Below are 22,169 nucleotides of genomic sequence, written 5' to 3' on the forward strand. Positions count from 1 at the left end.
TCCTTATTCTTGTCAGGGACTTCCTATCTAGCCATTCAGAATAGTTTCAATTTTGTGTGTGTCCTTACACAGTAAGTTAATGATTTAGGAAAACTACAGTGAAAGGAGCACCTGGGTGGCTTAGTCGGTTGAGTATCTGACTCGGTTTCTGCTCAGGTCATGATCGCATGGTTTGGGAGTTCGAGCCCACATCGATTTCTGCTCAAGCCTGCTTGAGTCCTCGGTCTCCCCCTCTCTCTGCCCTTCGCCCTCTCATGCGCTCGCTTTCTCTCTTTCTCTCTCTGAAAAAGAAAAACTACAGTGAAAGCAAAGCTGACTTGCACTCTTTAGACCAAGATCATAGTTTGCTTTTAACAATGCTTATACCACTGATTTCATTGTTCACATTCATTTGCTAACTAAATTGGATACAACGTAACCATGTTGATTCCACCTATGAACTTGTCTTTTTTTAGTGAGCTACAAAAAGGAACCTGCCTTCGGTTTGCCGGAAGTGGAAATGAAGAGAACCGAAATAATGCGTATCCTCACAAGGCCGGCTTCGCCCAGCCTTCAGGTCTTTCTCTGGCCTCTGAAGAGCCCTGGTGCTGCCTGTTTGTAGCAGACAGCGAGAGCAGCACCGTGAGAGCTGTGTCACTGAGGGACGGGGCGGTGAGGCACCTTGTAGGAGGAGAACGAGACCCCATGGTAATGCCCGAAAGTCACTGTTGCATGCTGCGCCCAGACCCTGCCAGGCTTGCGGTTCTTGAATTGGGAAGAGTTAATGGATTTTAGGAGACAGAGCTCGTGGCCTCGCCGTAAGTTAAAGTGGAAGTGAGGCCAAAGGAAATGCGACTATAAAGGAACACAAGTAGCAAAACCATCCAAGAGAAGTTGGATGTTGACTCTGCTTGATTACACACATGTCAAGGCTTCAGGAGGAAAGGAAGGATAAAATATTGATTACCGAAAGGAGAGGAGAATGTAGGTTAGGTATTAGGCAGTGGGGTGGAAAGAGCATCAGATTAGTAGACTTGACCTGTTCCTGGCTAGGGGTGTGATTACTGTGGATAAAACTGTCAAGCACCACAAATTAAGAGGTTCAGAATTCTGTCATTTTGTTTTTCTTGTCTAAATCAAACACCCAGGCCTATTTATGTGAAATTAGACCCATTTCCGGGACACCTGGGTGGCTCAGTCAGTTAAGTATCCTACTTCAGCTCAGGTCATGATTTCACAACTCGTGAGTTCCAGCCCCACGTCGGGCTCTGTGCTGACAGCTCAGAGCCTGCAGCCTGCTTTGGATTCTGTGTCTCCCTCTCTCTGCCCCTCCCCATTCATGTTCTCTTTATCTCTCAAAAATAAGTAAACATTAAAAAAAAAATCAGACCCATTTCCTCTTTAACTTAACTAGCATATATAGTCATCTTTTTACTTTATACCGTATACTGTAGCCCTGTAAAATTTTTAATATGTGCTGTTTCTTTCTTTAAAAAAAAAAAAAGAATTTATTTGCTTATGGTGACGTTGATGGAGTAGGAATCGATGCCAAGCTTCAGCACCCACTTGGAGTAACCTGGGACAAGAAAAGGAATTTACTTTACGTGGCAGATTCTTATAATCACAAGGTGAGTCCTTACTGAATTGTAGAATACCCTGCTTTGCATCTGTGGCATTTAAAATGCTGAAAGCTCTGTGAGCCTCCTCCAACTGCCACTTTAAAATAGAGAGGAGTAACAGTCTTTGACAACTATGTATAAGCCTTTGCTGTTCTTTTCTTGGTCCTTTCTTTGCAGAAAGCATATGATGGCACTATGAGCTGGGGAAGGGACTAAACACGTTCCCAATGACTACAGCAAAAAATCGTGAATTGCAATCCATCAAAGCTGCTTAGTAACACAGTAAAGAAGGCAGGTGACAGGGAAATTAATATGTCAACTAACAAAGGAACGTTTCTGAGCTGTTGCATAGTTGGAGTGCCTGTTAGCAAATAATTCCATTTTCAGCATTTCCATTTTTGTCTCTATTGCACAGATTATTCAACTGTTTCCATTTTTATTGCATTTTTCTTTTCTATAAAAACTAGTGGAAAATAAATGTTACTACCTTGTGATGATACCATAAATTAACATAATTGAGGCACAATTGGGAATCATTAGGTTTAACATAAGCAGCCAATTCTCAGCCAGGGTTAGATGCATGAGAAAGAAGAAAGTCAGTTCAACTGTGCCCCATTGTCAGGAAAAGAATTTTACTTTATTTTTTTAATTCCAGAAATATTTCATCAAAGATTGCTGCTGGAAGATAAGATGTAACTGGGAGTTTTACGTAGTTTTTAGCTCTCAGAATGGAGTGTCTCCCCTGAGACTGTAATTTGAATGTTTGGCTTTTCAAGAAAATACGGAAATGCCTATTCTTTTCCTGACATTTAGCAAGGATGCTAATGGCAATCGGATTCTCTGGTTTGCTTGATACTACGCTTTACTACGAACATGAGATTGGCCTTCAGATGTGTACTTCTTTGTTCTTTGTTTTTAGATTAAAGTTGTGGATCCCAAAACAAAAAACTGCACAACATTAGCAGGAACCGGAGACGCAAGTAACGTTATCACTTCCAGCTTTACCGAGTCAACTTTTAATGAACCAGGAGGCTTGTGTATTGGAGAGAATGGCCAGTTATTATATGTAGCAGACACCAATAATCATCAAATTAAAGTGATGGATTTAGAAACAAAAACGATTTCTGTGGTAAGCAACCTGAAAGTAGAAGTTGAAGAGTATCATTTCAAGAATCCTACTAAAGTCCTCACAGCACAGACAGAAACACTTGTGGTTAAACCATCTCCAGCGTTGGAGGCAAAACAGGTAGATAGAGTAGCGAGCGAATGCCTAGTTCAAGAATGCCCTGTTCTTGTTAAAATAAAACTTCCATTTGTGCCGAGAGTGTTTAAGATACTGGAAATTGGAGAGAATTTGAACTTTCAGAAGAGGAAAAAAGAGGACTCCGATCTGTGTTTAAATGTCTAAAAACAAAATGTATAGAGATACATCATACCACACATATCATGTGGGGTGGGTTGTCAAGGTGTTTTTTTTTTTTTTTTTTTAACGATTCTTAAATTAATGTGTAGTCGTTTCCTGTGGTGAGTCATTACCAAATAACCTCCCAAAGGAAACTCTAGCAGCCACATTTCTCAACACATTGAAAATAAGATTGATTAGAACTCATTTAAGTTTCTTCCAGTTTTTTAAAGATAAGGATAAAGTCTCCAAAATTTTTCAAGCTGCCTCCTGATATATCACATTTGCCTGAAAAAAAAAAGCAAGAGTTTTTTTTTTTTTCTAAAATTCTAGGATTTTAGATTCCTAAGATTTAAAGTGAAAATACAGACTGCCATCATAACATAAGTGTCATTTCTCCTGACATAGATCATCTTATAGTTGGCAGTGAAAATTGGAATTGGAATTATACCCCCTACATTTAAATTGATAACGTATTACTTTAATTTCCTACCATCTGTAAACATATCAGACAATGAACTTAGGTCTGTTTCATTCGTTAGTATTGGTAACTTTTTTTTTTTTTTTTTCCACGTTTTTATTTATTTTTGGGACAGAGAGAGACAGAGCATGAACGGGGGAGGGGCAGAGAGAGAGGGAGACACAGAATCGGAAACAGGCTCCAGGCTCTGAGCCATCAGCCCAGAGCCCGACGCGGGGCTCGAACTCACGGACCGCGAGATCGTGACCTGGCTGAAGTCGGACGCTTAACCGACTGCGCCACCCAGGCGCCCCAGTATTGGTAACTTTTTTTTGCCAGGATGAAATACGTTTCTCGGCCTATAAAATAATCATAAGGACGTCTAAGTAAGCACATTGCTAATTCAGACTAGAATGGCAATTAAGTTTCATTGATACAGACCTCATTTTTCTACTGAAGTCCAAAATTCAGCCCTTTACAATTACTATAAAGCAGTTGTGCTTTAATTAACAGATTTCCTTATTTCCTAGCTCCCAGTCTTCAGACCTGAAAACGCTGTTGTAGATGGCCCATTCCTAGGAGAAAAACAGAAGACATTACCCAAACTACCTAAATCCGCTCCAAACATTCGACTTCCCCCACTGGCTGCATCTCCAGGACAGACTCTGCAGTTCAAGCTAAGATTAGACCTCCCATCGGGAACAAAGTTAACCGAAGGAGTACCCAGTTGTTGGTTTCTAACAGCTGAAGGTATGAGAGTAATCTTGGAAATATTCCAGTATGAAATCATGTTTACCATTCTACCTTCCAGTAATACGGTGATATAAATCTCAGAATCGATTCTAAAGAATGAAATTGATTTCCCCCCTGGTGGAGTATGATATTTTTAAAAACATACTGCTTTAACTGAAGTAACTTGACTCGGGCTTTTTCCAGTTCCATTCTTTGTTTCACTATTATCTTTTACTTTTCCAGATAGCATCTATTAGGTGCTTTAGAGCTTTTCAGTTGCTGTTCATTTTATTTCAAAAGATTCATTGGGACTTGATTTACCAGTTACTAAGCCTGAAGCTACATTTTCTTCTTCAGAGATGCCAGAGGTAGAACTTGAGCCCAAGTACTTGCTTGCTATAAGAAAATGGATGCCAAAATCGTATTTTCAAAGTATGCCATTCAAGCAGAAGAATAAAACATTGTTGGAGGATATGTAACTGGATACAAATGAATTACTGTGATCAGCATCCAGGCGGAGCCTTTGTCCCTACTCACTAATTTGTAGTTGTTCAAGAGCACTTCCTGCTCACGTCTATTCTCAAAGTATCCCCAGTGACTGTAAATCGTGTAAAGATTTGAATGTGTATTTGAATCGCTGTGTGCTCCTCATTAATTTTTAAGAAGGAATCAGCCTGCTGCTTGCCTTACAGCAGTGCTTTCCAGCCCCACTAACCGTGGACAGCAACTTGAAAGTAAAACATTAGTGGTCCAGAACGAAGTGCTGACTTCTGGTCTCTAATGACCTTCCTCTGCCCTGCTCTCCCACGCTCTTTCGCATGTTCTCAGTCCCTCAGTCTCAGACTGAGTCCCTCGGTCTCAGTCTCATTTCCTCCCGCCTCCTCCCTCATGCCCTCTCACACACTTCTTGTGTGCCTGACCCAGACCCAGGCTCTCTGCCTCCTTACCTTGCTGCTTTCCCAGGGCAGCCACCACCCGCAGAGAGCACAGATCTCGGTGGGCCAGCCGGGAGGAGCTGCTGGGTCAGAGTTGGGGAAGCTGGCCCTGGGGTGACTGACTGAGCCTTGGGAGACCAACCACCCCGCCCCCCGCAAGGAGAGGGCTGAGCTCTGCAGGCGAGGAGGAAGCTGTCCGGAGTCAGCTTTGTGGGCAGGAGGCACTTAAACTCTGGCCATCTTCGGCTGTCCATGGATCCAGAGCAGGTCCTCCACTGTGGGCTTCACTGTCGTGCCTGCATCTGTTGGTCTGAAAGCACTGCGTCAATTGGAGATCACTGTTAATTTCATCTCTGTGTGTAATGAAAGAGCAGTGGATTGAGTTTTAAAATATGTTATTGACAAATTAACATTTTCAAGTCTCTGTGGTCAAACACAGATTAATAATAAGCCACTGGAATATAAAATACAGGTAGTATTAAAGTGAAGTAGTCTATAGGGAAAATTCCTAACTGTTTTATCACTTGTCCAAAATAGTGGCTCTGTTTCTATTGTACAGGGGCAAATAAGCTTTCAGACAAGAGTCCTGATAATTTAAGGTTTTTGAAAATTATTTATAGAGTACATTAATACACCTATGAATAAAGGAAGGTTTTTCTTCTTGGCCGGTTATTTAGAGACTTAAAATGCCCATTTTTCACTATGGTCTATATAAAGTTGTCAGCATATGTGAAGGTTTTAAGTCCCCTCCCCCCCTAAAAAAAAAAAAAAAGTCCATATAAAAGCACCATTAGCATATTATAACTTTATAATTCCCACATGTAATGTATCTGAAAAATAATAAAGAAACCTTGTGTTTTATTTCTAGAATTGGATATTAAAATAGCCACAGTTTGTTTTGATTTAAAATATAAGAAGTTCCCCACTAATCTGCCATCTAGCAAAGCCAAACCTTAAATAAAACATATTCCCCAATCCAGAAGTAAACAAAGAAGGCTGAAGCGTTTTAAAGAGAATTTTTAAATAATGATTTAAAAACTCTTCACCTAACTCTTTAGATTTTCACCTTTCACCTTCTCCTTCCTCTTACTTGACCTGTTTTTCTCAAATACGATTTTTCAGTCAACAGAGAACGAGAGGCAATACACTAGAAGGGAGACTGAGCAGCCTGATATAGGCAGATGCCCAGAGTCCATTGGCTCATCTTGAAGTGGAAAGAAAGGAAAGAAAGGAAGGAAAGGAAAGGAAAGGAAAGGAAAGGAAAGGAAAGGAAGGAAGGAAGGAAGGAAGGAAGGAAGAAAGAAAAAAAGAAAAGCTAAAAAGTAGACCTAGAATTTCATCACTCAGCAGGTGGTCTGGCTTTTGTACAAATGGCCCAAGTCATTGAGAAGTCATGAGGTTGTGTTCAGTGTCTTCTGTGTGACTCGGCAGGAAAGCATGTCCTGTGTTTTCCAAATGCTGGCTCTTGGTGCTGAGCCCTCTGAGCTGAACGTCCACGTCCACGTGCGCTTCCTCAGTAGGAACATACGTTCCTTCTGAGAGGAGGCGCTCACGAATGAAGAGATCTTAACAATTCTGATACTAGAAGCTTAAAGGTTGTTAGTGGCTTATCAGACTTGTGTTATAATCTACGTAGTGAAGCCTAACAAGAGTTATGTGTGAAAATGAGCTCAATAGAATCTCTTAGTATTCACATTGTTGAGCCCATCTGAATAACACACGCAGTATTTGTTTCTAAAAATTACTTGGTTTTTACCTTTGGATATTTAATAATTCATCATTACTTAAAGGACTTGAGCATCACCACAGAGTTGTACACACATTTGTGTGCCCTCATTTATATTGTAGTTTTCATGACGTTCCCGAACACTCTTATCTGGTAAAAATGACCTGTTTAGTTAATTTCTAGAACTTAATAGGTTTCATTTTTCATTTCAAGGATTAAGGCTCTATAGTCATACTTTCATTATTGGGTCTGATTTCAGCAGAAATTTGTAAATTACAGTGTTCAGAGGAAGAATTTTAACAATTTGATATCAGGATCATTAGACTGGGAACATCTCATGGGTGACCATTATGTCCTTCACACAGAGCATAATGCCTCACACTTAGAGGCTTTCAGTAAATGTCTGTTGATTGAATCTAGTCTTCGTGAGGTTTGTCTGATTTCCTCCTTGATGTCTTATACAGTCTTTGTAATTTACACGTTTATTTTCTAGGCAATGAATGGCTTCTTCAAGGACAGATACCCTCTGGAGTCATCGAGAGCATTTCCAGTCAACCAGCCATCTCACTGCAGATCCCTGGAGATTGTCTATCACTTGAAGCCATTCTATCTATCAGCGTGTTTCTTTATTACTGTAGCACAGACAACAATGCCTGTATGATGAAGGGAATTATGTTCAGTCAGCCTTTGCAAATAACCAGTGCACAACCAGGGTGCATAGCTCCAGTAGAGCTCAAGTATGTATTTTAGCAAGCCAGTCAGCTACCCAGTCACCAGAGCCCCTGGCCTCCACCCTCACAGTCACTGTACCTTACGAAAAGCAGCTTTATTTCTGCCTCTGGGTACCAGGAGACCCATTGCTCAGTTCTAGCAACTGATACTGAGATAAAGCTACGCTTCATATTTACTTATCTATTATAAACAAATTCCTTCATTCTGGCTGTGTACCAGCTAAATCACTGACCATCATTTGAACCGTGATTTTGTACTTTGTGCTATTTGGCACAAAACTTAAATCCACACTGTAGTCTAGACTATTATCATGAAGATAATTTGCAATGAATACTGATAACAATAATGAAACCAAATATTTTAACTTTTTCTATCTTTATTAGTAGCGAGTAGCACATTTAAATACATAAATTTCACAATAACTTTAAACAGAACCTAAGATCCAGTCCACATGCTGGTATAAGGACACCTGCCATTCAGGGCCTAAGGTCTGTTTTAAGCCAAAAAAAAAAAAAAAAAAAAAAAAAAAAATCACATTACAGAAGCTTAAAGAGTATCTGGGTGGTAAATGTGTTCTCTGTTCTCTATGATTCTCTCATCTGAGAGCAATGTAAAAGAGAATTTCTATTTTTATTATAAATTATTTGCTATTTTAACATGCCATTATTAATGCCTTATAACTATATACAGAAAAAGAGGTCTAAGGATGTACAGACTCAATTCCTGAACTTTTTCTAATTGAATACAGTCTTATCGGGTAATAAGTGAGGCCCCAGAAATACTACACCTTTCAAGGAGAAAGGGACTTCGGGACCTATTACTATCTGTGATGCTATTTATGATAAAGAATAAATTGTGACAGCTGAATCTGAGTAAATGGGTATATACGTTGTCTTAGAGGTTTAAATTTCACCTGTAAGCATTAAAGTATGCAGATTCGTTGGATTTGGGGTTTTTTGGCTCCCATATACAGAACTTAAATTATGGTCATTCATTGTGATGTTTTTTAAAAAATCGCTTTTAAGCCTTCAAGGAAAGTTTTAGTGTGAAGCACTTTCATTCTATTAATATGTATATATATTTATTACTCTTTAAAATATTAGGGCTGAAACATACAGTGATTAAATGACACTGGGGAAGTTTTTAACCCCAAAAGAAATTGCCAGTAGAAGATAATGGAAAGTTTTTTTCTTACCATAATTTCCCTTTATAACTATTTAAAAGCCTATTCTTGTTTTTACTACAACTGATTCAATATGTTTGTGATTTAATCAGCTTACAGGATTTTGAAAATGTCAGGTATAAACTATATTTCCCCAATAAATATTTATAGGCAAGATGACATAATATGCCTTTCCCCCCTTGAGAAACAAATTTGAACTATAATCTTTGGACTACCATCATCTGCCCATTTTTCTTTTTGAAATACAATTTTGAACATATTAATAGCTTCATTTACTCAGGTTCTCTAAATCTCTGAAGTAAGGACATGCATAGTCATGATTTGGATTTAATTTGTAATCTGCTAAAGCTATTTTTAAAGAGAAGCATAATGCAAAGTTAAAAGGAATCTTGTTTAAAGTTATTATATAATTACCTCATAAACCTTTTCTTTCCATAAAAAGCATTCAGTAATAAAGGAATGAATAACATTAATATTCTTTTATGGAAAATAGGCTGAAGTCCTGTTTTAATCTAATTTGAAATATTCTACTTCTCATTTCCATTTGGACATATGAGAATATTTTGGGTTAATCTTTTCCTATTTAAAAAGACATAAACAATTTCACTTCCTGGGAAAGAAGTATATATGGTTTTAACCCAATTCAGAAATTCCTGGTAATTTTTCAATACAATATACAAACACACATATGTATTATGTATCTCTATTCCTTTTGTCTAGACAGTTTTCAGTTAGTATTAAGCTTATATTTTCTTTCAAAATAGTTTTATTGAACATTCTTAGTCACCAGTATGCACTATTTCTTACATTAAAAATATGATTTATGTGGATTTAGTATGATTTTTTATGAATCCTACTAAAGCAGTATAAGTAGGTTCCTAGAATTTATGACTAACATAAACCTCTTACATAAGAGGAAGCACTAGAAAGTTTATTTTTAAAAACTTCTTGATCCTTGTCTGCCTTCTGTTTTCTATAAGGACTTGCATTTTTTTTTTAGCTTTAGCTTTTCTTGTATCAATTATGTCCAGTGATAGTTTAAAAAGAGTCAGATTTTAGTATAAGTCATCTTAATCGAAGTGCCAGTAATGTGGCATCACACACACTTTGACACGATACCTGGGATCTTTGCCCTGAATTCTTGTGCTGTTTTTTGTCACTATTTTTCCCATCACTCTCTGGGATATTATTTCACAAGCAGTAGGACTTTTTTTTTTTTTCTGAATTTATACTCAGGATTAATAGGATCCCTGAAAAGAACTTTGCTTATCTTAAATATGCTGCCTCAAGCAAATATTTAACCTACTCACAAGGAAAAACTTTACAGTTGAATCACCCATAAGTGTAATTCTGGCAAAGTTCAATGACTACAAAACAGTTTTCCCCCTGACTGTTCTAATTAAAACTATAGTTATAGTATTATTAGGTCTGCAGAAAGCTATAAATCTTAACACAGCCAAAAATATGTCACACGTGCTGATGAATATATATGTGTATGTGTGTGTGTGTGTGTGTGCGTGCACGCGCACATGCATGCACGTGTATAGACATACACAGATACAAAGATCAAGTCAAGAACTTCTCATCTAAGTTTCTCTTATGGGCAGAATACTTTTGGTTAGTATCACCAAAATAAGTTACTCTCTGCTTGTTTGTCCATGGTTGGAAATTTTAGGAAAAAACTGAAAATAGATATCTGTAATAATTTTCTGCCTGCACAAAATTTATTGTATCTGCCAATTAAAAAGACTTCAGTCTGGCCCTTGTATTTGGTATCGTGTTTAAGAACAATCATCAAAAACTAAATTCCATAGTTTACAATTGCATAAAAATATCTGGGAGGAACTATGTCAATGGTGGTTCTCCTCAATGATAAAATTATAAATATTTTAATTCAACTTGCCTTTTCAGTGAACAATGTGTTATTTTCAGGGGGAAAAAGTTTTTTTTAAAGATTTAAAGTGAAACTGAATTTAAAGGAAAACTGAATTGGAAGCACTGATGTAACTTCTAAAATTACCTTTATTGCAAGGATCAGAACATAATTTGGAATGCTTTGATCTATTGGTTCTCTTAAGTATGTGATTTGGTAAAGACAGAAATGATTAGGACTTTTTATTCTGGTGTTTTTATTGTGTAATGTGTAGAGGTTAAGAGCACGTGCTCTGCAGGCTCTTGGACTCTAACCCTATAAAATGGGGCCACTCTACCTGTTTTATGGGGTCGCTATAAGGATTCAATGAAATAGTGTTTGTAAAGCTTTTAGTAATTAATGGAGCTGCTACTTATTAGCTAATGATGATCATTTATGACCATAAATATCTAGCTTGACATTTTCTTTGCAATTGCAATTCTAAAGGAAAATATTTCTCAACCATCTATTTGATATGTTAATACTCCCCATAGAGTTGGGACCCAATAAGAGAAACACAGTTTTATAATAAAGTGTATTACTATTTATAAATGATGTTAGAGTTAGAAGCCTACAGTTTTGTGAAAATTTTCTTAAACCCAGAACTACGACTAATTACCTTCCTTGGAGAGGGTCCACACGTACTCACCCTGCACCCATGCCTGTAATACAGTCTGATGGTGCTCCACAAAATCTTCAAAGTGCCTTCATGCAATTTGCCTCCTTTGAGCTTCCGAGTAACCTATGAATCAGACAAATAGATGTTACCTCCATTTTAAAGATGAGAAAATGGCTCCAGAACGTCGGTGACCATATCTCAAGCTCTCAGAGTAATACGTCAGACACTGGAGCAGTGCCTGGCACAGGCTGTCGTTGGACCAGTCTCGTGGAATGGTTAAAAAGGTGAATCGTGAGTGATCTTTTATTTGAATACCGGTTTCCTGCCTCCTGCCTACTTCCAGATGTAGAGTGAAGACAGCCCTCGGAATTAAGAGCACTTGCTTCTGTGAATGCTTTCTCAAGCCTGTGTGGTATTTACAGAGAGCTGAATATATTGAGTGCTCAGTATGTGCCTGGCACTTTTCTAAGTGCTTTTCACGTATTAGCTCATTTAATCTTCACAACAGCCTTCTGAGAGAGGTTCTATTTTTCCTTATTTCCCTGACGAGGAAACCGAAACAAAAGAGTTACAAGCCTTTCCACCAGTATACTCAAGATCACCCATTTAGGAAGTGGCCAGGCCTGGATGCGTCTGTGCTGAACTACCATGCTATACTGCCTCTCAAAAGTAATTTGTTTTAAACCTACATCTTTTGAAGCTATATATAGTAAATAATAATCTAAAGAATCCAAAAAGTCCTAGTGATGATTGTTTTTGAAGTTTAACTTAAATCCATTTAACCGTATTAGCTCTTTGACTTTTCATTATACGCTCTTATCCTTCATGGCTTGGAACAGACTGTATACTTTTGTTTCCCAAAAGATTTTATGTACTATTCTCTCAAATTCAGATGTCATCCAGGATTTTTCTTGGCAGACGGATGTATTAAGGAATTAAGTAGATTTTTCAGTGTTAGCTCCAACAATGCTATTTTAATTGGTCTTCAAAAGGTAATTATAAGACCTTGTCATAAAGGATAACTTAATCCTTAGAACAGGACTGTCTCACAACCTAAAAATTTTGGTCATATTTAAGAACATTTTAATAACCAAAGGGAGTTCCAGAAGCATAGTATTTGGCCAGTCTTGGTAACACACAAAGTTCTCTGCTTACTCGTGTCATAAATGGCATAAATGGCACTGGAGGTAAGACCTCCCCCCCCCCCCCCCCCCAGTGACTCAAATATATGCAATTCTATTACCGTAAACCTATTCTAGGGTTAGGTACTGAAAGTGTGAAGTAAAATGTTACCACTGTAACTCCGTGATCATCTAGGAACAAGATTATAAACATCTTTTCATTAAATAGTTGGCTAATTTAAATCATTAGAACTTGTTAATTGCTATAAAATCTCATTCCTGAAACCCATAAGGAAATGTAAAACTCAAAAGGTAATTACTGTGTCATACTTTAGAAGTAGAATTCACTGTTAATTGCCAAGATTTCCTCCTCTTTCTCCTGTGGCATGTACATAGTTGATTTAAATGAAGAATTCACACTAACCATAAATCTCCATTTTGCCCTGAATAATTGTTTTCCCCATGTTCTTGCAGTAGGGTAACAAAGAGTAGTATTAGAAGTTAGGGTCTTACTGATCTGTCTACATGTGTTCCGTGACCAGCAAACCTTGGCCCTTTCGCACAGCAGACCTACAGGTTCCACTGGCTACTTCTGGCTTCCGGGCAGCTGGTCTGACCACCCAGGACCTGGGCACAGTGGGCCAGGAGGCAGCACTAGGCAGCTTTTCTGATTGCTACCCTTCCATTTCCTAGTGTGCTCATTGGGTTTCATTATTTTCCAAGGTTCGAGTTGAGCAGTGAAAATTCTAGATCCTGGTTGTGGGATGTTTGCCTAGTTCGAGTTCTCCGTTGTCTGGGGTGTCCCTTCTTCGAGGCATGGCGCTCTCGAGTACACCCTAGGGCATTACATTCTGTTGAAAGCCCCAACCAAAAGGAAAGAGCCACGAGTATTTCCAACTATGCCTCCCTGCCTCTGCCGGCAACCATACGCTAAAAAACACTAAACAAGCACAAAGCGTTGCTAAACGACCATATACTCAGGCCTTTTGGTGACTGCCAGGGCATGGTGTGAATTCCTTCCTCTTCTAGCAGCAACTTACAGACCTGATGTTTTTCAGTGATACAGAGTTCGGCAAAATTTGTCAATTTTTGAAAACCTGAGACTGAGTTACATGGACAAACATCTATTTGAAATAAAGTGAAATGAGCCCTCATAATGCTGAGAAATCGGGGGGAAAAAAACAGCCTTCAGATTTAAATATGCCCAGTTTGAACAGTATTTCCATGACTCTGGTGTGCTGTGCTCATAAATATCTGCTAAAACATAGAGGGCAAAACAGTAGTTGATAAACTATGGTAATGAAGGGTAAAAATAGACCTGTTCCTTTCTCAAAATGTAGAAGGACTCTGCCATGTAACAATCTTCTATTGTTAGAATCTGTGGTCATTATTCTTAATGCCACCAGAATTACAATCATTCTGTGGGTATGTACAGGATGGGCTGCCTGCCCTGCTCACTATGCTGTTCAAAACCAACAAGTTTTTGCTCGTATAGAGTTGAAATGTGTTGTTCACGCACGCCTCAGATACTCGTCATCCCGATTTACCTGTAGAATACATACTACCATTTCCTGTCCACACCTTAGGCTTCCCTCTCTTTAAAAACAATGGTAGTTTCTATAGAGGTTTCAGCGAGGAGCTATGGCTCTACGGCAGAAAGGTTTTGGTGTGGCAAATTCTTTTTTTCTAGAATTCCTAATAGTATCTCAGTTTCCAGAGCAGAACCGTACCCCCATGTGCTTTTAATTTCTCTCTAGTCTGCAATATACCTTCCTAATTATATTCTACATAGGTTATTTTTTTTTTTTTTTTAAGTTTGAAATTCTCACTGTCAGGGGTGCATTGAGAACCAGTTTCGAAATACGTTCATTGCTTTAATTACTTTACATGTGGTTTGTGGACAGAGTTTGCTGTGTGCTTGAGATATGTATGTATAAAACAGATTTCCAAATTGTAACATCTCATAACTTTGTCATATTTTAGAGACTCAGACTCTCGCATCTTTTGTGTGGATAAAGTTGTGTTTTTATTTTTGAAAATACAGTTGGTCTGCTGTGCTGACTTCATATCTGTCATTCCAAAGGTTTATTTTTTTCTCCAAAGATTAAAAAATGCAATGAAAATCTAATTGAGAACATCACATATTGATATTTCCATCCATACTCTAACTCTAAAAATGTTTGTGGTCTGCTTTTTTAAGTGTTTCATGTAGACAGAGTAATATATTTTTATATAACATTGTATTTCTACATCGATCTCGACTATTTTCAGTGATGTGATGCTTTCCGGTGCACGTGTTAACAGAAGATCATTTGGAACAACTGTGCACACCGGCCCTCATTACCAACTCAAAAGATGTGTAATACGTGTGGTTATAAAAGCAAGAATGTGTTTATACTCTATACTGAAACCTAATGCCTCTTTTCTAAAACTTTGCACATTTTGTTCATGAAATAGATTAAATATTTTCTCTCTAAAGCCACGTTTCTGTTTTTAATATGCTTTCTGTTTTAAGTATATCATGAGATAATTTTACTGCCTAAAAACCTATAAATCATGGTTTATTATTTGAACTTTTGGGGAAATGAGCATAGGACTTAATTTTTTTTTTAAAAACTGCAAGCAAATAAAATAAAATCATGAAATCATAACTCCATTAATTAAAAGTCGTAAATTCAGGGACGCCTGGGTGGCTCGATCGGTTAGGCGTCCGACTTCGGCTCAGGTCATGATCTCACGGTTTGTGGGTTCGAGCCCCGCGTCGGGCTCTGTGCTGACCGCTCAGAGCCTGGAGCCTGTTTCAGATTCTGTGTCTCCCTCTCTCTGTGACCCTCCCCCGTTCATGCTCTGTCTGTCTCAAAAATAAATAAACGTTAAAAAAATAAATAAATAAAAAAAAATCGTAAATTCAAAAATACATTTAGGGAAGGTGATCAATTTAGTAAATGGTCTTGGGAACATTTGAAAAGAAAAAAAATCTCTACTTAACACTATACACAGAATTTTAAAGGAATTAGTGGCAACATAAAAATTGAAAATACAAAATGCCAGAAAAAACGAAAAAATATAGTGTCAGGGGTAGGGATGGCATTTCTAAGTAGGACCTAAAACCCAAAAGCAATAATGGGAAAGATTGATACGTAGGACTACACAAAAATTTTAAGCATCTGTATAATAAATGAGAACAGAAATGAAAAGTTACAATGAAAAACAAAGTATTGCAAAACAAAATTGGACATAAGATTAATCATTATAATATGTGAGGAGCTCCTATGAACTAATAAGAGAAAGTTACCCCGGTTAGGAAACAGGGCAAAGAATGCGAGCACACGGTTCATAAAGAGCGCTAGAAGGATGCCGACTCCCCTAAATCAAACGCAAATCCATCCACTGGACCATTTACTGAGCACCTCTGATCCTGTACTCCAGGCCCAGTGATGAACAAATTAGACAAGGTCCTTGCTCTAGAGCTTGCATTGTAGTTGAAAAGAGAGGAGAATGAATAAAAAACCCAAAAGGGTAATTTCTAAAACAAGGTAAATACGAGTAAAGGCCTCACACTGAACTTGAAAGTAGCCAATCACACATCCACCTGCAGAAAGTGCAGAAGCCACGGAGGCCACTTTTTCCCAAAGTGGTTCTCAGGGCAGAGTTTGTGAGAGCCACTGATCCCACATTCCCTCCCACACTGAATTGACAGACTTGAACTTTGTCCACACAAATGTCAGATGATATTTCAATGCCTGTTTGTATCTCTTGCCCATTTTTCTGTTTCCTGTGTGCTTACTGTCATGTAAACATTCTTCCTCCAGTCTTGATAGTGCATGATTGCAAATACTTCCCCCAAGTAACTTACCTTTTCATTTTCACTAAGGTGTCTTTTGCTGGGGGGGGGGGGGGGGGGAGTTTATAAATTTAACATAGTCGATATTTTTTGTGTCTCATTAAAAACATATTTTCCTATTCTAAGCAATAAATGATAATGTGCTTACTTACTTTCTACTAAGACCTGTAAAGTTTTTAGGTCTTGAGTTTTGTGTATCTTTTTTAAGTTTATTTATTTTGAGAGAGGGAGAGGGAGGGGCAGAGAGAAAGGGAGAGAGAATCCCAAGCAAGCTCCACGCTGTCAGCACAGAGCCCAACATGGGGCTCGAACCCACCAACCGTAAGATCATGACCTGAGCCAAAATCAAGAGTCAGACGCTCAGCCAACCAAGCCACCCAGGTGCCCCAAGTTTGTGCATTTTTTAACATTTAAGTCTTTAACTCCTCTGGAGTTTATCTTTGTGTATGTATGGAATAGGAACCCAGTAGTGGTGATTTATGTATGAATAAACATGTTTTCTACTTTTATTGCAAAACATTCTCTCACTGACATGACACGCCTCCTATGCCATGTGTCAAATCTCTGTACATGCATGCATCTGTTTCCGGGTGTTAGCACCCCTAGGTATTTACACAAGAGTGCTGTAGGCCAGGCAGGATGCGTGTGCTGGAGAGTTCATAGCACCTGTGTTCAGCCAAACTTAGAAACAACCATCGTCAGAAGAGTCCATCAAAGTCAGGTAGGGGGTGGGGGAGAGAGTCCCCAAAGATTCCACTCAACATGATGACTTTCCTATAAAATTTTAAACAACGAAACATACTTTAGGTATATACATATAGAGAAGATAAAATTATTTTCAAAAGAAAAACTCGGAAATGATAGCTACCAGATTAAGAATGGTGGTTAACCTTGGACACAAGGAAGCAGAGAGGGGAGATGAAGGTGACCGTGAGACATGAGTCCAGCTTGTGGGTTGGACAGCAGTTTCAGGACTTTTTACTGGGAGTGTTAAGAACCAAGGATTATAGTGAATATATGCAATTTTATGCACCTGCATTTCATGATAAACACAGGGCGATGAGGCACAGACTTGCTGCCCCGAACCGGGGCCAGAAGGATGGGCGTCAAGTCAGAGGCTATGCAGCAGACACATTTTGAACGTGAGTTATAATTATTTAGAGTTCGAATGGAAGCCATTATGAGCCTTTAAATAGGGAAATCCTGAATCTATTTTAAAAGATCCCTGTGGCTACTAAGTGAAAGATGGATTATGAGGAATGGGGCAGGGAGAGGGGAAGCAGTTAGGAAGCTATTCTTTTACTGGTCCCAGCAGGAAAAAGCTAATTATGAATTGGGCGAGTATGGAGAAGTAGATAAATCAGAGACATTCTGGAGGTGAAACCAAGAGGATTTGCCGATACATTTGACTCTGCATAGTAATGCAAGACCACAGAGATGACCAGGCAGTCTGGAACCACGCAAAGAAATTCTAACCGTCAATGGGAGAAGACAGGACTGTTTCATGAGCTTTAAAAATGTTGGTTAAAATATTAAAAACTCTTAGTGCCAATTATGAAAGTATGAGGAAAATGGAAAAAAAATAATAAAGCTAAAATTTAGCACACTGTCGCTTAAAACATTACAAATGTTGATGATACACAGCCAGTATTTTTCTTGAAGGCAGATTGTCATACGACTTTCCAAGTTTGAATCAGCTACCGACATTTTTATCCATGCTTTCAATGCTGTGCTCTATCTCCTACAGTTCCTTTAATGCGAAGCTTTTTTCCATCAGCACTGCCTCTGGGACACCATCATCCCTCTCATCAAAGCCATTTTCCTCATGTAGGTCAAGGTCACCCTCACTCAGTTTCCCTGGATGCTGGTCAAGTCTATCGAACAGCGACAGCGTTCCCAAGGCCAGCTGTTGCCTGCGTGGCTCCATCTACATTCAGCTCAAATGTCACTTTGGTGTGTTCATGTTTTTTTTCTTTCCTGTACTTTCTGTCTTTCCCTCTTTGGCTTATCCATTTTTCTAAAGTGTCACGTGGCTTTACCACCAGGAAACGAGAAGTCACCACAGTTACACGCTCTGCCGTCCATGCATGAATGGAATACCACGCACACGTGACCAGTCACCAGACTTTGGAAGGAGTGACATTGTTGGTCACGGATCGTGGGACACATCTGTCATTATGCAGTGATTATTGGACTGAGGGGCTAACAGTGAAGTTTATACGTAGGTCATTACAGTCAATATTGTGTGCAAGTGAAATGAGAACCGTGTCCTTGAGGGAGTGGTTGTTGCTTAAAGTGTTGTAACAAACTGGGCACGTCACAATTGTTTGGAGCAAGAACTACTCCGGAATAGAGAAATGGAAGGATATAACAAAGCCTAATAACCACACAGAGCTGAATACAGGGGATAGGGAGGGACTAGCGTTTATTTACCCTATAGAGGTTTGTGTTGTCTGAAATGTTACGAGTTCACGTTACAACTGTTGACAGCAAACTAAAGTGGGGAAAAGATGACTTCTGTTCCCTCCAATCACACTGCTTGTCTTGTGTCATCCCTGGAAGAGGTAACCAGAAGGGTAATAGGAGAGGCAGGAATGGATATATAAACGTTTGTGGAGGGGAAAGAAAGCCTACACTGGTTATCTTAGAATATGTGCAGAGAAATCACGTAAATGAGAGTCAATCTGTCACACGATATACTATCGTGTCTAAAACACACCGCCTTTGTGCCAGCTGACCTGACGCTATCACTTGGTCACAGAACGAACACCAGCCAAGTTACTTCTTCTCCACCGACACTCAGTTTCCTCATCTGTTAAACTAGATATCGTTACCTCTCGGAATTATTTTACAACGTTAGAAGAGCACTTAGCCCAGTGACTGACAACTAATAAATACTCCAAACCCTGAGTCATTCGTGCTAATGGAGAGCACGGCTTCTCTGCCCGTGAATGTCTTCAAATAGAGATGAGAAGGCAGTGGACGCGTTTATCCCAAGTACTTATCCTAGCAGGTGGGCAATGCAAGCCAATGACCTCAGGTTCGGAGCTATTCTAAGATTCTGCAATTTACAATATATTTGGAAAAGCCTCCTTGTTTAGCTTTACTTCAAAATAACAACAATTTCTTATTTACACCCTGGGACTTGGTATTAATTTTTTAGAGTGAAATGCATACCTATAAGCCAACTCAGTTTCAGTACATTTGAAGATACACAGATTTTTTAATAGGACTGAGAGAAGTGTTTAAAACATTTTCACCTGGGGCGCCTGGGTGGTGCAGTCGGTTAAGCGTCCGACTTCAGCCAGGTCACGATCTCGCGGTCCATGAGTTCGAGCCCCGCGTCTGGCTCTGGGCTGATGGCTCAGAGCCTGGAGCCTGTTTCCGATTCTGTGTCTCCCTCTCTCTCTGCCCCTCCCCCGTTCATGCTCTGTCTCTCTCTGTCCCAAAAATAAATAAAACGTTGAAAAAAAAAAAAAAAAACATTTTCACCTAACCAAAGGCAACCTTGTTCGTGTACATAATGTTCTGGTAACTCCATTCTCTAGCTAATTCCATTGTTTTTTTCAACTCCTAACTGGGTTAGAAACTTGGGACTTAAAAGAATCCCGAAGGGGGAAAATTGGCTATTCACCCCCTCCCTTTGTTTTTAATGAATATACCACAAAAATATTTGAAATATTCTTTATGTACATAAAACCTCATTTAGGATATAAAAAAATTTTTTCTAATGTTTATTTTTGACAGGGAGAGTGAGAGAGCACAAGCAGGGGAGGGGCAGAGAGAAGAAGGAGACACAGAATCGGAAGCAGGCTCCAGGCTCTGAGCTGTCAGGACAGAGCCCAATGTGGGGCCTGAACCCACGAACCGTGAGATCATGACCCGAGCTGAAGTCAGACACCCAACCAACTGAGCCACCCAGGTGCCCCTCAACTCAGTTTTTAAACCATCAGGTTTTAGTGAAACTAAGATGAGAAACCAATTTTTTCACAGGAATGCACACTGTACTTCATTTTCCTATTCGCCAAAGCACTTGAAGTGACCTCCTTCGTGTTCCGATAGGGTTCAGCTTCAAGACATCTCTATAACCTTTAAACCTCGCTTGTGCCTTAGGACTCCATGACGCTCATTAATGGGGGAAAAAAATTTCTCATCTTAGTCTCGCTAAAACCTGATGATTTAAAAACCCATTTGAAGCAATCCTGTTGATGTATTTTGAGGGGCGTATACCCCCTCTCGAAAAACAATCAGCAGCACTGACTCACCACTGGATGCTCAAAAAGCAATTTTCACATTGCGAAAGCTGGAAAATGTATTTGCCTGCCATTTAAGTTATTCACATTCCTTGACATGGATCTATCTAGATCTAGATATAGTTTAGCTATAATCACTATGAATATGTCACAATCTACATATATATATACATATATACACAGATATATACATATACACACATATATATACACATATACGTGTGTGTGTGTGTGTGTGTGTGTATATATATATATATATATATATATATATATATATATATAAAATTGTGGCTTACATATGTATCATTTGTGGGTGTGTACATTTGTAGTTTCCCTGTTTGACCCAAAACTCAAGTTCTGGTCAAGCTTAGAGCACACCTTTAGTAAGTTTAATTAAACTTTGCCAATCACAATTTCAGTCTATGCCCAGCATATTTTAATTTCATTTCGTTGCCAAGAGAAACCTATAGACATCATCACTGTGTCTGTTGTTTCTTCTTCCTCTTATCGAAGAAAACACTGAACTGCCCTTAGCAGAGTGGGAAGGCCAAGTTCTGCAATCCTGCCAACACAAGAGAGTACTCACTTCCCCTAATATTGTTAAGGTTTTAATTTGAAAATCCTCCTCTTGTTAAGTAACAGTTACCTCTTTAAACTGACTTTGTTCTATATTAGGCATTTCTTTGGAAATGGCCCCACAACCAAGTCCCTTATTAGAACAAGAAAGATAAGGAGGGTAAATATTTGAAGTGTAGTTTTTATCTCCCCATCCCGGAGAGGGAAAAAACAATAGGTCACCCATGTTCAGGAAGCTGGCATGACCTAAGCACCCAAGCATTGCCAGGGATCTAATGAGGCTGTTTACCCTGTGCCGCGGTCTTCAGGCAGCAACACAGCTAAGTTAGCCTCGCAGAAAAGCAAGTAGGAAAGACAGCTGCTTTTATTTGTTTAACTTTCTGGCGGAAGAACAAAATAATTATCTGTGTGGCCCAGAACCTAATGAGGTTCTGGCTTACTTGCGCTTCGCTGTTACAAATGCTAAGATATTCTTGGGTGCTTTGCCGCGGTTCCGAGTGGTAGGCGAAAGGTACCGCGCTGACCTTAGTTTGATAATTTGTGTTAATAAAATGCCTCTGTCAGATTTTATCATCATGAAGGAGGTGATAGAGAGGCTGCATTTGTAGTCACTCATGAGATCTAAAAATAAGGGTCTAGGCCGGTTTTAAAATGCAATTCTGCAACCTTCGTGGGTAGTACATTCTATTATTTAAAACCTTGCAAAGAGACGGTTCCTTGTGTCTAAGTACCTTGCCTTGCATTATAAGCCTTCCACTTGTTTGGTGCTCCGTGAACATACATCCTAGTTCTTCATAACCTGAACCTTCTCTTTCCAAAGTTAATCATTTCATATTTTAACGCTGTCTTCAATTCAATCCTAATTCCCCGCGTATATGTCTCCTAGGTTCTCTTCCTCAGCCTTCTGTTTTCTGTCAGCCCTGCCTGAGCTGTTCCACAAACCACCTGAAGCTATAAAGCCAGGAATTAAGCAATGCCTTCTGTGAAAAGGATAGCGAGTAGGGGAGATAAGGCATACTTCCAGAATGTCCCACAAGGAGTTCTGCGGACCCTCTCTCCGTTGAACAGCTGGTGAA

General features: G+C 39.1%; 1 protein-coding gene and 1 long non-coding RNA gene across 3 annotated transcripts in view; one reads left to right on the top strand and one right to left on the bottom strand.

Annotated features, from left to right (window-relative positions):
- The window catches only part of NHLRC2 (NHL repeat containing 2), a 60,082-nt gene extending 45,184 nt beyond the window's left edge, over positions 1–14,898 (top strand). The window contains exons 7-11 of the mRNA XM_045439000.1: positions 456–687; positions 1,485–1,607; positions 2,518–2,727; positions 3,991–4,210; positions 7,347–14,898. Of these exons, the coding sequence (XP_045294956.1) occupies positions 456–687; positions 1,485–1,607; positions 2,518–2,727; positions 3,991–4,210; positions 7,347–7,603 (1,042 nt within the window). The 3' untranslated portion in view covers positions 7,604–14,898. The remainder of the gene's footprint in view (positions 1–455; positions 688–1,484; positions 1,608–2,517; positions 2,728–3,990; positions 4,211–7,346) is intronic.
- LOC123577100 overlaps positions 2,580–22,169 on the bottom strand; it is a 34,279-nt gene continuing 14,689 nt past the window's right edge. Inside the window, exons 2-5 of one of the 2 annotated variants that reach the window (XR_006701715.1) lie at positions 11,330–11,422; positions 5,140–5,480; positions 3,787–4,035; positions 2,580–3,551 (exon numbers count right to left, since the gene is read on the bottom strand). This is a non-coding gene — a long non-coding RNA (uncharacterized LOC123577100). Of the gene's footprint in view, positions 3,552–3,786; positions 4,036–5,139; positions 5,481–7,331; positions 7,463–11,329; positions 11,423–22,169 lie in introns of those variants that run through there. The other variant, XR_006701714.1, reaches the window with a different exon arrangement.

This window comes from Leopardus geoffroyi, chromosome D2, assembly GCF_018350155.1.
Source record: "Leopardus geoffroyi isolate Oge1 chromosome D2, O.geoffroyi_Oge1_pat1.0, whole genome shotgun sequence".
Taxonomy (NCBI): Eukaryota; Metazoa; Chordata; class Mammalia; order Carnivora; family Felidae; genus Leopardus; species Leopardus geoffroyi.